Source organism: Bradysia coprophila, assembly GCF_014529535.1.
Source record: "Bradysia coprophila strain Holo2 chromosome IV unlocalized genomic scaffold, BU_Bcop_v1 contig_84, whole genome shotgun sequence".
Taxonomy (NCBI): Eukaryota; Metazoa; Arthropoda; class Insecta; order Diptera; family Sciaridae; genus Bradysia; species Bradysia coprophila.
The window spans coordinates 4,212,703-4,227,952 of record NW_023503376.1 but is presented as its reverse complement, the minus strand read 5'-3'; the positions used below and the strand labels follow the sequence as shown (position 1 = coordinate 4,227,952).

At 37.0% G+C, this 15,250-nt stretch overlaps 2 protein-coding genes across 5 annotated transcripts; both read left to right on the top strand.

Moving 5' to 3' along the window:
- The first annotated feature begins 329 nt into the window (after nt 1–329).
- On the top strand, nt 330–8,882 carry LOC119072561 (putative gustatory receptor 28b). Of its 4 annotated transcripts, none has more exons than XM_037177800.1 (4): nt 330–984; nt 7,955–8,356; nt 8,412–8,570; nt 8,634–8,882. In XM_037177800.1, the coding sequence occupies exons 1-4, from the start codon at nt 346–348 to the stop codon at nt 8,712–8,714; spliced, it is 1,281 nt and encodes a 426-aa protein (XP_037033695.1). In that variant the 5' UTR covers nt 330–345; the 3' UTR covers nt 8,715–8,882. The 4 variants fall into 4 exon arrangements, with proteins under 4 accessions (XP_037033695.1, XP_037033696.1, XP_037033694.1 ...); XM_037177801.1 differs by lacking the exon at nt 330–984 and adding an exon at nt 1,827–2,447; XM_037177799.1 differs by lacking the exon at nt 330–984 and adding an exon at nt 4,383–5,067.
- Nucleotides 8,883–13,589: 4,707 nt separating this feature from the next.
- On the top strand, nt 13,590–14,931 carry LOC119072560 (tropomyosin-2-like). Its single transcript, XM_037177796.1, has 5 exons — nt 13,590–13,696; nt 13,772–14,246; nt 14,308–14,527; nt 14,588–14,765; nt 14,839–14,931. The coding sequence occupies exons 2-5, from the start codon at nt 13,873–13,875 to the stop codon at nt 14,919–14,921; spliced, it is 855 nt and encodes a 284-aa protein (XP_037033691.1). The 5' UTR covers nt 13,590–13,696; nt 13,772–13,872; the 3' UTR covers nt 14,922–14,931.
- Nucleotides 14,932–15,250: the final 319 nt, after the last annotated feature.

Sequence of the window (15,250 nt, the reverse complement as noted above, 5' to 3'; positions counted from 1 at the left end):
GTCGTCCGGGGGGACTTCTTCCCGGGCACCTTCGGATCCATCAACCATATGCCTGGACTTAGTTTTCAATGATCTACGTTTTCCGCACACAGGCTATCGCGACCCTTAAAATTCTCAAAATTCGATACGCCCTAATGAACATATCCCAATTATTTATCGAACATGAATCTAATTTATAGACAAAATCGTAATTATCAATTGCCATATGACTCTCATATCTTATCTACGCATGCAATCGGATAAATTCCCTTTTGATTTGAACATTATTTGCGGACAGACACTGAATCAATAAAATTAAATTTTATTGAGCGTTGTGCTGTAAACCGCGAAGGACTGAAAAGAGACATGAACAAACTTAAGAGCATTCCGACAAAAATACGGTCCATTCTCCAGCCAAAGAATGTGTACGAAAGTCACTGGCCGTTGATATTTTCGTTGTGTTGTGGTGGACTACTTCCGTTTAAAGTGGCCGAACAAAGTTTGAAACGGTCAAAGTGGTGCTACTGTGTCGCTGTTATGAACCATATAGTGTTCGCGTACGCGTTTGCACAGACATTGATCCAAAATACAAGTTTCATCGAATGCTTTTTCCAAACCGAAATATCAAAAGTTGGTAACACCCTTCATTTCGCCGTATCATTCATATCGATGATCATCGTTTATGCGTCATGCTTCTGTCAACGGAACAAAATCAAAACCGTTCTGGATCGTCAATACGCGTTAGATTCAAAATTGAAAGTTTTCTTACTCGAGCCGAACCATAGCCGAGGCTTTCGATTCGGTTGTGTTGCCATTACAATTTTATGGACTCTGTATGTGTCGTTTACGTTTGGAGGCATACTGATGGTATTACACTCGAATAAGAAATTTAAGATATATTCCTGGGTATCGTATTTCCTGCCGAATCTAATGGTGAACCTAGTGATTTTCATGTTCACGTGCGTGCTGAATCAGATTAAAACGAGATATGATCGAATGAACGAGGTGAGTAAAAAAATGAGAATTACGTAGAGAATAAAGACACGACAGAAATTACTGGAAGTGGTGCAATAGTTATTTTCCCAACGTATGTCAAAATGCCTTTTTAGCGAATGAGATGTTTCCAGCTCGAGCCGGAGGCGATTTCTTGAATCTAATTTGCTAAAAAGCCTTTTAGCATAAGTTAGGAACAACGCTTTCCTAAATGACGTTGTAAAGAAGCGTAAATAAGTATAGTGCGTAGCACGAGGAAAGTACACACCATACGTGTGGATTGGTCTGTGTTGAAACATATTTTAATGTAATTAGCCAGAGTGTGTTGGTGCACATACAGATAAAGTGACTTTTCCATCACTAGTGATGGGTATACACACCAATACACTCTCCAAGTGTATAGGAACCTCACCTTACTTGACAATAGGACAAATCATGGAAATGGCTTCATGTGTATTGTTTACCGACTTCGGCTTCGACTTCGACTCCAATCGGTAAATTTCACACAAGGAGGAACATTGGTAAGCAATGCGTATCATATTTGGCACGCGTATTTGATTGCTATTCATTCAGCCTAACCAAATCATTTCTTCGATCCATCATTGTAAAGGATTGCTTATCAGTGAAGTGATATGCAAAAATAATTTCTTTTAGATCCAGATTAGCGAAAGTATTAAAGAAACATTTGGCCATAAAATAGTAAGTGGTTAACGTGATAGTTGTTATCGTTATAAAACCAAATGGTTGATATCAAGATTACTGAAATTCGAGACGACTCCAAAAATTCGGTTAGTATACCAGTTACAGACATAGCAAGAGCATTTTGCGCGAAAATAAAAATGGAAAAGTTAAAAAATCTGCTGAGAAAAACTTTCAATCCGACTGACGTTTTTTCAACCCATCGGCCAATGTGGGTGACGTACCGTTTTGAAGGTCTATTCCCATTTCAATTTAACAATGACGAAGCTCACCTGAAGACTTCGAAGATAGGAATGTCTTTCACTCTCATTCAACTGTCTCTGTACTTTACATCATTTTTCCACACTATTTTCAACGATCAGTCGTTCGTAGTGTACTTTTTCCAGACCGAAATTTCGACTTTCGGTGGCTATTTACAGTTTGCCGTATCGTGTGCTTCAATGGTGACATTGTACACAATTTCAATTGTACGGCGGCACAAGATTCGATTAGTTTTTGAAAATTTGTACGAAGTGGATAAACGGTTCGCCGAATTGCACCAGGGAATCAATCACAAAACGGTGTTTCGTTTAATTCTGATTGGATGTACGATGCTGTACTCGGTGAATTTAATATTTGTTTTGCTGAGCTTAATGCTGCTTAGTACAAGGAATGAGTATCCCAATTTTTTGGTGTGGTGGTCGTTTTTCTTTCCATATCTCATTTTGACATTGGTGGTTGTTAAGTTTATAACTGTTGTGGGTCAGCTTTTGCAAAGATTTCGAGCAGTGACCGGGGTAAGTAGACAAATTAAAGTTAAACTAACTACTACACAAACATAACAAATCACCTTAGAAATTGTCTCTAAATTTAGGCGGAAAAGTGTTCTACTGGAAGCCATTCATTCTTCAAGCTTTCCCGCCCGAATCTGTTTCTCAAGATTCTGTTTTACTAAACCACTTATAATATTTATCCCAACAAAAATCTCTTCGAGAAAAGTACAATTTCTAAAATGAATGATATCGCTAGAGTTGACGCTTTCAGCTTCGTTACGCAAAAATTAAATTGTAGACCCAATTAGTTCGAAAAAGCTGGCTTAGCTTTCCTCATTATCTGCCAAATAATTTTTACCAAATTTTTTTTTGACAAAAATTGAAAATTTGACGAAATTCGAAAATTTGACGAAAATCGACAATTTGACGAAATTCGAAAATTTGATGAAAATCGACAATTTGACGACGAAAATCTAAAATTTGATGAAAAACGACAATTTGACGACTAAAATCGAAAATTTGACGAAAATCGAAAATTTGGCGAAAATTTGACGAAAATCGAAAATTTGACTAAAATCGAAAATTTGACTAAATTTGAAAATTTTCCGAGGACTTTACCTCTCTATCTCTCATAACCCAAAAAAATACTAGTTCTTTCATCCTACGTTCGAGTAGGAAAAAGTTGATTGTTTGGAAAAAGTCAATTTGGTGTATTTAGTACGAAAAATGACTGATTTCAAAACGATGTATCTACGGCAATTTTTAACCTACTTCGAGTGATAGCTAGTCTTGCTCGTATTTGAAGCGAAAATATGATAGAATAGGTTTTGGGGTGATATAGTCCAAAGGGTAGAAACTGAAATGTTCGGCTATATATATAGTTGCCGCGTCTCAAAAAAAATTTCTTCGTTCTTTTTTGGAAGTTAGACTGCGTCAAGTCCTCCGCTATCGCTCCTCACATGATAGTTGCCGCGTCTCAAAAAATTTTCTTCGTTCTTTTTTTGGAAGTTAGACTGCGTCAAGTCCTCCGCTATCGCTCCTGAAATGATGATACCTCTCTTCATTGATAACTCTTTAAATATGCCGCCCTCTCACACATATATGTCAGAAGGACAATTTTTTGGGAAATGTTTTCCAATATTGTCCCAAATTTTCTAATATTTTCCTGCAATTCACGCAGTAAGTGCGGTCGAAATTCAAAATGGAAAGTGCGGAGGTCTTTCTAACGTAGCGTCATTTTCATACAATGAAGCGTTGAAATGTATTTTTCGGTTCACTTTTTCATCGAATCGTTCACTTAAAATTCAAATTTTTGGCACACTTACGGCGTGAATTTTCCAAATTTTCTCAAATTTTTCAAAAACTACACATGTCAAAATACAAGTTTCCAAAGCTTGTTACTAAAAACCACTTTTGTGAGTTCAGCTTGTATCACAAAATTGATCCCTCATGTAATGAATTACCTCCGCAGCATCCAATGTAATCTACTATGAACAATAGGTTTCTTCCATCGTACGGTAAAAACGAATTTTGACAGGCCGAAAACAAGCGACCGTCATCCACAGAAGCAAACATAACTGCAACTTAAAAAAATTCGTTCGTTAAAACTTCTTGTTCTCATGTAGCAAAATCTTTTGTTGAACTAGTGAAGTAAAAGATTTGACACTTTCAGATCAATAAAAGTAATGAACTCGATAATGACACCGGTGACCGGTTTTATGCTATGTTTGTGAAAGGTTTACTAACATAACTAATTAATCACAATCAACGTTGGACAATAATCAGTCTACTCAACTTAGTCATATAAAAGTTTGCATGAATTAATGCCACTTGCCATTAAGTAAATAATGATTCGATTTAAATGATTAGCTAGATTTTCTGAACCGATAAAATTTTATCAGCGAAAGTATTTTTCCTGGTAAATTCGGAAAAACGTTAGTTGGCTTTGACTTTTCAAAATACAAATACAGCGAGTGCTTCCTTCGGAATGGAAAAGCTAAAGGCCAAGTGTAAGCAATTGAAAAAATGGGCTTATCCAACGGACATTTACTCATCACAAAGACCATTGGCAATGACTTTGATTCTCGAGGGTCTATTTCCATTTAAGATTGTTGATAGTGAGAGTAAGCGAGCTTTACGATTTTCGAAAATTGGATACGTAGTAGCTGCATTTCATATCGTCTTCTTTACAACGTGCTTTATATTGACCATTTACCGCCAAGAATCATTCGTTGTATTTTTCTTTCCCACTGATCTTACACGGGTGGGTGGATATCTGCAATTTATAACTTCAATTGTGGCTATGGCTGCAATTTTCGGTTCGTGCTTGTACTCGGCGAAAAAGATTCAAATGACAATGGACAACATAGTGAGAATTGATGAGAAATTCCGACTGCTCGCGGTGAAAGTGGATTATATGATCGGTTTCAAGTTGAATGTGGGTTGTGTCATCAGTTTTCTGATTGTCAATTTCGCCTTCACATTTCTGAGCTTCATATTATTGGCCACGGCGGAAAAAGATACAGTACCAGGCTTTGCTGTGTGGACATCGTATTTTGTGCCGCCGTTCATTATTTCAATTGTGATTATACATTTCGTTTGCATTGCATTTCAAATCAAACAAAGATTATCGTATGCTAATGGGGTGAGTGACTTGGATCGCTTTGATAAATTAAGCAAAAAACGTTGTTGGTTGTTCTTTAAGGCCAACACACACTAGCAACTAGTGTCATCGGGAAATAGTATGTTACATACCAAGGATCAAAAAGGTGTGTTTTAGACCCAGGTGGTGAAAACGTCCAGGGATGGAGCGACGCGAAGCGGAGCGGAGACTAAGGACGTTTTCACCACCGTGGTCTAAAATACACCTTTTTGATCCGTGGTTTGTATACTATTTTTCTTCCTGGAGTACCAAAGTCACATTCCGAACAAAACATAACAACATACCGGTGCAAAAGCATTCCATATTAATGCCGAAAGTAATCCGTATGAATGCCTAAAGAAGTCCGTTCCGTGTGCATGTATTCTCACAAATGTCGAAAAATAAGCAATCTGTAGGAACATAGAGGTAGACTACCTAGAGGAATTATGACCGAAATTCATTGAAAAATTATATCACACACACCACTAACACGAAAACGTCAACTTTGCTTTGCTTTTGACATTATGAGTCCCTTTATTTTTGACATTAAGAGTCCCGTGTACTGTCTGTACACGGAGCTGTCACACATACATTCAAATATATGATTTTTCATTTTAATTTGTCAGTTTGTTCTATTGAGAGGGCCCTTGTGTAGGAATGCCGAAAGACATCCGAATGAATGCCGAAAGCAGTCCGTATGAATGCTGAAAGCAATCCTTATGAATGCATTGTCACAAAACACTAAAAACATTACATTCGCGTACATACAACAACTTGACACATTTGGGAAAGAATAAAGATAGGATCGAAAATGACATAAGCGGGAATGAAAATTGAGAGAAAATAGTAGGGGAGAATGTTGCTCTTTCGGTACTAAATTTGGTGAGTGAATGTGACGGTTTTGGTACTACAGGAAGAAAACGATATTTATATTGTTTAGATCAGCAAAAAACCGGTTTTAACAATAGACATATCATATTTCCAACTGACACTAGATGCTAGTGTGTGTTGGCCTTACAGTTCGTTAAGTAGTGACTCCTATTATGGAAGGCTTTTCGTGGTGACAGCGCTTAAATGTTTCATTAATCTGTTACAGACGACTGTCATCTGTTATCGACAACGATAGCAATAATAAACGACAAGCTTTGACTAATGAAGTCTTATATAGCAAAAAGCATGTTCAAAACAAATGAAGTAAAAGATTTCTGAAAATAATTTTTGAAAATCTTCGATCAAATGAAGTAATAGATCAGATAGTAAAACTGTCAATTTGCTTGCCGTCTGTGACAGGTTAAATAAAGCCTTCCGGAAATGCTATTTTCCCTGGTGGTTCCTCGAAATTTAAATTTTTTGATTTTCATGTGCCTAACCTAGACTAAATAGTCTAAAGTCGCGCCAGGCGTGTAACGTTCGTTACATTGCGCTGCATAAAATTGAACTGTTCAACTTTTCGTTACTTCTTATATAAGCGATAAAAAGTTGAAAAGTCTAGGTTTTGTGTGAATTTGATCCGAGGCGACGAAAGAGGTGTATAGAACATGAAAAGTTCGGATGAATATGCTGAAAATGTCAAGTTTTGTTCAATGGAATCCACAATTTAATTGAAATGACTGTAACAATGGTGCGTGTCTTTCTGAGAAAATTTTGTGCAGACTCAAACCATTAATTGGCTTAGTATATGGGAGACATAATTTGATGAATTAGAGTTTAATGGAATCAATTATAATTAGTCAGACCATTAGTTCCTACACTGATAACGATTAATGAGATAAGCTTATCATCGACAATTTACTTCGGATCGGAAATATATTTCAAAGTCCTTGCAGATTTATTCAAACCGTTAATTTGTTGAGTTGAGAAGTGTGTGGGTGCACAAATTGAGACAAAATTTTTGTTTGAAAATGCCTTTCTTTTCGAAAATATTCAACCGCGTGAAACAAGTATTCAATCCAACGGATGTGTACGCTTCGCAACGTCTACTTTTGAGAGGATCCTTGATCTATGGATTGATACCGTATCGACTAGTGGTCAAAGACGGTGTGTCAAGTCTGCAAACCAGCGTACTCGGATTCATTGCAGCGATACTGTCTATGATAACTTTTGGAATTTCTTTTATGGCAACCATCCTCAACCAGATGAATCTGATGGAATTCTTCCTTCAAAGTCCAATATCAAATTTTGGCGGAAATTTGAATTTGATCACATCATTTCTGTCGATAACGTCGGTGTATGTGTGCAGTTTGGTGTTACGGAAGAAACTGAAGAGAATGTTGGAGACTCTGAGCTGCATTGATGGAAAATTCGTTGAGTTAGGGATAGACATTAGCCATAGAAATGCACTGTGGTTCAATTTAAAATCGTGTTTTGTTGCGACCGTCGCTTGTGGGATATATACCGCGACTACTATTGCATTTTTGCTGCAAAGAAAATCCGGCAATCAGAGAAGTTATTCTGTTGTCGTGACACATTTTTGGCCATATTTCGTTCTAACGAATTTGATTCTGACGTTTTTGAGCTTTACAAGGTTGATTTGTACACGCTTTAAAGCAGTCAACCAAGTGAGTTTAACTGTTTCTTCTATAAATTTTTGTAAAATCCATAACATTACCGAACTTACTCTGCCAGGCAGACCATCGGTAGCTTTCTCGGTAGAAGCTTTTGATAATGTTAAAAATTGGTTGGGTCATCATTAAACTTCATCAATTTCTTACTCAATTTCGTCAAATTTTCGAATTTCGTCAAATTTTCGAATTTCGTCAAATTTCGTCAAATTTTTGAATTTCGTCAAATTTTCGAATTTTTCTTTCAAACCAAAGATGCCCCAACAACCTCTGTTCAAAAACAGCAGCACAGCCTCTTTTTGGTCAATGATACCCTTTTTGTATTTCAGATCCTCCGAAATCTATGCGGATCTGAATCAACCAAAAGTTTCAACGTTACCATAAGTCCACTAAAATCATTCAAACAGTCCCAGGACTCGTCGTCGAATTTACTAGCCGAACGGAAACTGGTGGAAGTGGTAAAGGATGTATGCGGCATCCATGACGACCTGAGTGACACATGCCTTTTAGCCGAAGAATATTTCGCACTGAAAATGTTAACCATCGTCGGCATTGGCTTCCTGATCATCGTCTTCAATTTGTATTATGTGATGGAAATAGCATTCGGCCAAATACCGGATGAATTCCAGGAAGAATCGTACAAATTTCTGATATTTCTAGTATTTCAAGTTGCCATGAATATCTTGGGCATTTTGTGCATCATTCAGTCGAGCTGTGCCATTTCGAATGAGGTAAGACGGTCGGGATTTTTGAGAACAAAAATTTGAATTTGAAATTTTCGTTTAGAACCGAAATTGTTCCATTTATGTGCACAAACTAATGAACACCACCACCGACGACATTGCCAAGGAGAAATTGTTGCAATTTTCGTTGCAGCTAATTCATCGGAAAGTAAAGTTTACCGCCTTGAATCTGTTTCCCTTGGATCGGACTCTGATATTCACGGTAAGTGAGAGGCTTACATTCAGTGTGATCCGATTACTTATAAGAGTTTTAATGTTCCAACAGATTGCTGGCGCTGCTACGACGTATCTCATTATACTTTTCCAATTTTCCAACCAAAACAGATTCCCTAATGTGAAAACATGAGCTTATTCCCTACATGGAATCACTGTCGAACAGAATTAGTGTCAGTAGAATAATAATGGCATTGCATATTGTGACAAGTGGTCGTTAGATAAGTCTTAAGGCAAATGTTTAATGTTTTTGTAGTGTTGAGGAGGAATAAAAAGAACATAGCCGACGAGCTCTAGAAATGGACCAGTGTGTGTACTGCTTACACTTTCTGAAAACGCTTAGAAGAAGGTAAATAGTTTGCCTGCCAATTATCTATACATCAGGTTTTACATATAAAACGGACTCAAAAGAACATTTCAGCTGTGATTTTTCAGTATGTGAAGAGCTGATTGCTGTTTGCCAGACATAAACTACACAACAATCACGTCCTCAAAACCATCGTTTCGTGTAATGAATAAATCGGTCCTCAAAAAGCCATTTCAATGCCGATTTCTCGTATATTTACGAAAATGTGAACAGGAGTACATAAACAACGCAATAAAAATGAGAGCGAATCATTTTGTACTCCAGTCCTCAAAACTACCTTTTCATATACCGACCGTAGTTCCATAACATTAAAGACTGCTTTCTATTATACACACAATTCGTTTGGTTCGTTTCTCGGCACATTTTTATGAACTCCTGTTCACAAATTCGTATATGTATGAAAACCAACGCTGAAAACACCAATTGCAGACCGTTTTTTTCGATATTGAGTGCAACGATGGTTTTGAGGACCTGATGTATGACAATGCAAAGTTGATTTACGATGATTTACGATGGTTTGTTGAAACAGGGAATGGTTATATGTCTATACCTTCAACATTAGCAACATTTCAGCAAAAATGTTGTTGTTAGGTAAGTAGCTAGTTTGTGTAGTTTTCCGTCTGAGGACTCAAAAATAGTCGAGATAGTAAGATTTTGATGTAAATATTGACTTGGGTCAGTGAATGCGATAGACTCGACGTTTAAATTGTTGATACATGCTGGCCGTCTAATGTTAATAACCACTCAACAATGACCTGAGATGCACCAAAGATGGTTTTAAATTTTGTTAAAGAAAATTTAAAGGTAAATGGAAAGATTTGAAGGAGGTGTTTTATCTATAAACATTAAGGCAATTCCCGACCCGAGTTTATGCTTTTATACTCGAGTATAAAGTTACAAATTTTGACAGAACTGTCATATCGATTAATGATTCAGTAATTTGATAAGAATTACCACCAAAGTGTGGCTGGATCTTGATTTTACTGGTGAAATAAATGATGGAATTTATTTATGTACTGTCCGTTTGACAAGAGGATCGCCACGGTTCAGCAGGGGGTTTTGAACATTTGATTATACTTTGTGAAAAAGGCCAATACCTAGCAAATATGTCACATCTTGGACAGAATTTGACACTGCAATATCTGCAACATGAAAAAACTAAATGTTCGAAACCCCCTGAAACCCCGTGCTTCCACCTACGTAATCTACACAAACTAGGTGAGCCAATCTTAATTTATCGGTAGAGCTGAAGATCTGAAGGTAGAGGCAGTGAGCTGGAAAAAATTCTTCACCAATATGTAGCGCTATTGAATCGCAACTAATAGTGTGTTACAGCCACATGAAGTATATAACGAGAGATGTACGTACACGAGGGCTTACCCGAGTATAATATCGTAACACGCGATAGTGTTATGGTGCAAACGTCAAGTAATTTTTAGACCCGTACGAAGTACTGGGGTCTTATAAGTTTACGCATACGTTTGTAACACGTCGAATTGGACTCCCTGAGTAAGGGGAAACCTATTGTGGTTGTCTAGAGATGCCAAATCCGCGAAAAAAAAATGTCCGTCTGTCTGTCCGTCTGTCTGTCTGCACGATAACTTGAGTAAAACGCATCCGATTTTGAAAATTCTTTTTTTTTCAGTTTGGTAATGTAAAAAGACAGGCTAAGTTCGAAGATGAGTGATTTTGGATCGACCCCTCCCGAGCTGTGGCCCAATAAGTGCTTTACGGTTTTTCGAAGATATCTCCGGACATTTAAACGCTATACTCGTAAATGATACATCGAATGAAAGGTATTTACAATACGGATCGACAAAAAAAAAGTTTATGGAAATCGGATGACCGACTCGTGAGTTAGATCCCTTGGTGTGAAACAGGCACAGGGCGGCAAGCAGTTTTTGCTTGTAGGTCGACCACATTTGAACATATTTCGTCTGTTTTAGCTTTATTAGATAGGTATTGACCGTACCAATCAGGGAAAAAAAAGTTCATGAAATTATGTTCTCCGGAGCGTGAGCTAGGTCTCTTGAAGTGAGCTCTTATCTGGCTACTCGGAAGTACAGTGAACGTGGTGTATTTTGACAATATCTCCAGTAAATTTTGACCGAATTTCATGAATTTTTTTTTGTTTGAAAGGTATTAACGAATGTAAAGCATCGGTACTATTTCCGGTCTCCTAACAAAATGGCTGCCGGCGGCCATATTGGATTTTATTAAAAGTGATATAAAGTGGGAAAAATGATGCTTAGAGAGTTTCTGTTAACATGGAAATAATGTATTAAGTGTGAGTGGTTTCAGGGATTCCATATACGGACATCTATATATACCTATATACAGCTATATTGAGCTATATACAGGCATATAGAGCTATATAATTGCATATATTTATCTGTGAAATGTTTATTTATAGTGAAATATAGTTAAATATAGCGGTACATAGCTGTTTAAATAGGAATTTATGAAATTTGACTTCGTACGGGGCTGTCTATATTGCCTCCGGCAATTTAATTGTATATGATAACAAGGCAAAGAGTGGATAATGTAAGTGATTTAAAAGGAAGAATAGTTTTTCAGAAGAGAAGAAAATGAAGTAAGAGAAATGAAGAGTTTCACATTAAAGGCTTTTGATACGAATAGGTGTTTCGTACGGGTCGGCGTTAGCTATGTTTATTATTGCATACGAGCGATATATCCGACAATATTAATTTGTGATTCAGCTAAATCGGTTTTCTCTTTTCTCTTATATCTCTCTCGTGAAATCTTTATCCCCACCTCATATGAGAGTAATATACTATTATCTGCTAGTGCTAGCACATGGGATAATAGCCCTTACCTTAGGCTCGGGCTATAAACTTTTCACTGGCCAAAATAAAAATTTGGAAACATGCATGTAGGTAATGTACTAGGAACGTCAGACACTGACAACTTCAATTACAAGAGGTCATTTTAAATTGTAAATAAGTAAATATTTACAAACACGAATGATTTTTTCCAGCTCAATGCCTCTAGCTTAAGAACCCCAGCTTGACGGATTTCATCAGTTAAATCTACAACCTACCACACTGGTGGTAATTCTTATCAAATTACTGAATCATTCATTGATATACCAGTTCTGTCAAAGTTTTATACTACTCGAGTATAAAAACTTAAACTCGGGTCGGGAATTGCCTTATTGTAAAAACGAAGAAGAAGTAATTAAAACCTTCGAATATTTAAGTTTTTAAAATAAAACCGAATCTAAAGTTTCACCAAGTTGTGCGATACAATCCTTCAAATGAACGCAGTTTGTTACTTGATGATGGAATCAATTCTCATTCTATCGCTAAAGAAAACATTAAGCTTCTGCCTCAGACCTCAGTTCTTTCGTTATTTAATAAGACACAAAAAAAGGATTTATATTTTTGCCGCTTCATACAATAAGTAATCGGGAAATTCCTATTTTGTTGTTGGTAGAGGATATTCGTCTTTATCGTTTGGAGCGATTTCGGTGCGAGAATTTCTTTTTTTTGAGTTTGAATTCGTGTCGTTGTTATCCCAATAATACAACCGGGTCAGAGCAATTTCTGTTTTTCGCTAAGAGGTATCGTGTTAAGCGAGCAGAACGATGGAGAGACTGACCCAGGCACGGATCAGTTTGAACCGAAATCGCATTGAGAGAGTACGTTACGCCCTCCGATCTGTTAGAGTTTGTATTGGATCTGTAACACAAGACATGTTCTTAGCTAAAACAGAAAGTTTCGAGTGATTTATATGATGACCCGGAAAGAAACGAGGGATCACCAGATTTGTGTATGTTTGGCCTCTTTTCCGACTAGCCTGTGCCGGTGAAACCCAGACAGCCGTTGACCAAAATAAACGAAAAGATAAACAAAGTTTTTTTTGAAATGTTTTGGTCCGAGAGAACTTACGCGCAATCAATCGAAATCGTCACAGGAATGTGAACGAAATGTTTGCATTCGAATAATTTCAATCTATTTTGGTTTGGCACCGTGTCGAAAATAAAAAGGTTTTTCTGATGGTTCAATCACTTTTTGTTATTGTTTTGCAAGGTCGAGTCTACCTCTATGTGTATACTGCCGTTGCAGTATACTACAACGATACAGCTTTTAAATTCGCTACCGCTACTCTCGGTGGCGTAGTAAAAAACTATTTTTGAATTTTTTGATTTTTCTTCGTTCATCCGGAATAACTCTGGACAGTCTAAATGAATCAGATTTACACACAGAGTTATTCGTACATTACATCCTCGTTTGGAGATTTTTATTTTGCCGAGACGGAGCAAGAGCCGAAGGCGAGCGCTATAATCCTTCGTGGCAAAAAAACAATCTTCAAACAATTACTTCCGAAACACTGCGTTTTCATATTTTGATTCAAAATCTATTACTTCATTAGTTCGAACATACGTTGTTTATGATGACAGGGGTCCAGCTTTGCCAAATTTTTTTGTATTACAGCTATTTATTCCATTATAGTAGCGCGACAGACATGTTATCGTATGGGAAAATCTGCCACCTTCAACCGAACATTATTAATTGTTATTCTTGGTTGGCAAGCCATTCTCAATAACGTTCTGAATAAAAGCAAATTAAAAATGTAGGAAGTTGAAAGTGAAAAGGGAGCGAGTGATTCAATTGTACATTGGTCTAAAAATATATGTTCTCGGACACAGTCCACAAACTGCAATACACAATCGATGTTCAGTTCTGATCCGATTGGTGTTCTGTTAAGTTACAAACGATTGAAAAGTATGTGAATAAATGAATAGAGTGGGAGTGAAGTACTCGATTTTGATTTAATTGTATTTCTCTTCAATCGACCAGATCGACTTCTTCGGCGCGAGTTTTTCGTATTTCAAATTTTTCTTCTGATCTGAATCCAGTCAATTTTTCATTCAAAAGACAAAAGAAAAAGATTCTTCATCATGGACGCGATCAAAAAGAAAATGCAATCCATGAAAGTGGAAAAGGATAATGCACAAGACAAGGCGGATACGTGTGAAAATCAGGTGAAAGAGGCGAATATCCGAGCCGAAATATTGAAGGAAGAAACGAAAGAATGTGAACGAAAATTGGTTCAAGTTGAGATTGATTTAACCAACGCGAAAAATCAATTGGAATCGTCCAACGTAGAACTGGAGGAAAAAGAGAAAACCTTAACGGCCACCGAGTCAGAAGTTGCAACATTGACTCGTAAAGTGGAACAAATTGAAGAAGACTTGGAGAGATCTGAAGAACGGACGATTACTGCTCAACATAAATTAATGGAAGCGAGTCAAAAATCTGATGAAAATAATCGGTAAAATCTTATGAATTTTCTTGTGAACACAGTGGAAGTAACCAGTTTCTCAAATCTTTAGTATGTGTAAAGTAATGGAAGCTCGTTTGCAACTTGATGAAGAGCGCATGGAACAGTTGACGAGTCATTTGAAGGACGCTCGCTTTCTTGCAGAAGATGCTGACAGTAAAACCGATGAAGTGTCACGTAAATTGGCCGTTGTTGAAGATGAGTTGGAAGCAGCCGAAGAACGTGTTAAATATGGCGCTTCCAAAGTCCAAGAATTGGACGAAGAATTGCAGGTTGTGTATAAGATGCAATTTGAATTTTAACAATTTGATTCAAAATCGTTTGTGATGTAGGTCGTTTGTAACTCGTTGAAATCATTAGAAGTGTCAGAGCATAAGGCGAATAATCGGGTTGAGGAGTTTAAAGTTGAAATGACATCGCTCACAGAACGTTTAAAGGCTGCTGAAACTCGTGCTGAGAATGCTGAAAAAATTATGAGGAGACTGCAAAAGGATGTCGACAGACTAGAAGGTATTTTCATTTCGATCAGTGTTAATTGGATCTTAGTGTATGCCAATACATTTTGGCTATTTAACCCAAACAGATCGTTTGTTCCACGAAAAGGAAAAGTACAAGGCTATTTGCGACGACTTGGATACAACATTTGCCGAACTCACTGGATATTAAATTGTTTATTGGACAATTGATTTACATCACAGCACTGCGCTCCTAGCATGAACACTGAATTGATAAGTGTCAAATTTGAAGGCTTTAGTGATAAGAGCTGCCGCTTAAGATAGTTTGTATGTTTTAACTCATATAACGAAAACAAATAAATACTCTTTACCAATCAACAAAATTTAAAGTGGCTGACGGGTGTGAGCGAGAGGTGAATATGTTGAAAACCGTAGTGTGAGACGGATAGCTATATTTGCGTAATAGGATGACCCTAAATCAAATTACATCAAAGATAGAGGTAAGCTTTTGAGTTTGTTCAGCTGAAAATTCATCAAAAT

What these genes read in the sequence shown, in the direction of transcription:
- LOC119072560 (XM_037177796.1), top strand. Translation starts at nt 13,873, where the DNA reads ATGGACGCGATCAAAAAGAAAATGCAATCCATGAAAGTGGAAAAGGAT. An exon ending in AATTGGACGAAGAATTGCAG is followed by an intron (nt 14,528 to 14,587) that starts GTTGTGTATAAG and finishes TTTGTGATGTAG; the next exon opens with GTCGTTTGTAACTCGTTGAA. An exon ending in GGATGTCGACAGACTAGAAG is followed by an intron (nt 14,766 to 14,838) that starts GTATTTTCATTT and finishes TAACCCAAACAG; the next exon opens with ATCGTTTGTTCCACGAAAAG.
- LOC119072561 (XM_037177799.1), top strand. Translation starts at nt 4,411, where the DNA reads ATGGAAAAGCTAAAGGCCAAGTGTAAGCAATTGAAAAAATGGGCTTAT. An exon ending in GCTGTGCCATTTCGAATGAG is followed by an intron (nt 8,357 to 8,411) that starts GTAAGACGGTCG and finishes ATTTTCGTTTAG; the next exon opens with AACCGAAATTGTTCCATTTA. An exon ending in ATCGGACTCTGATATTCACG is followed by an intron (nt 8,571 to 8,633) that starts GTAAGTGAGAGG and finishes ATGTTCCAACAG; the next exon opens with ATTGCTGGCGCTGCTACGAC.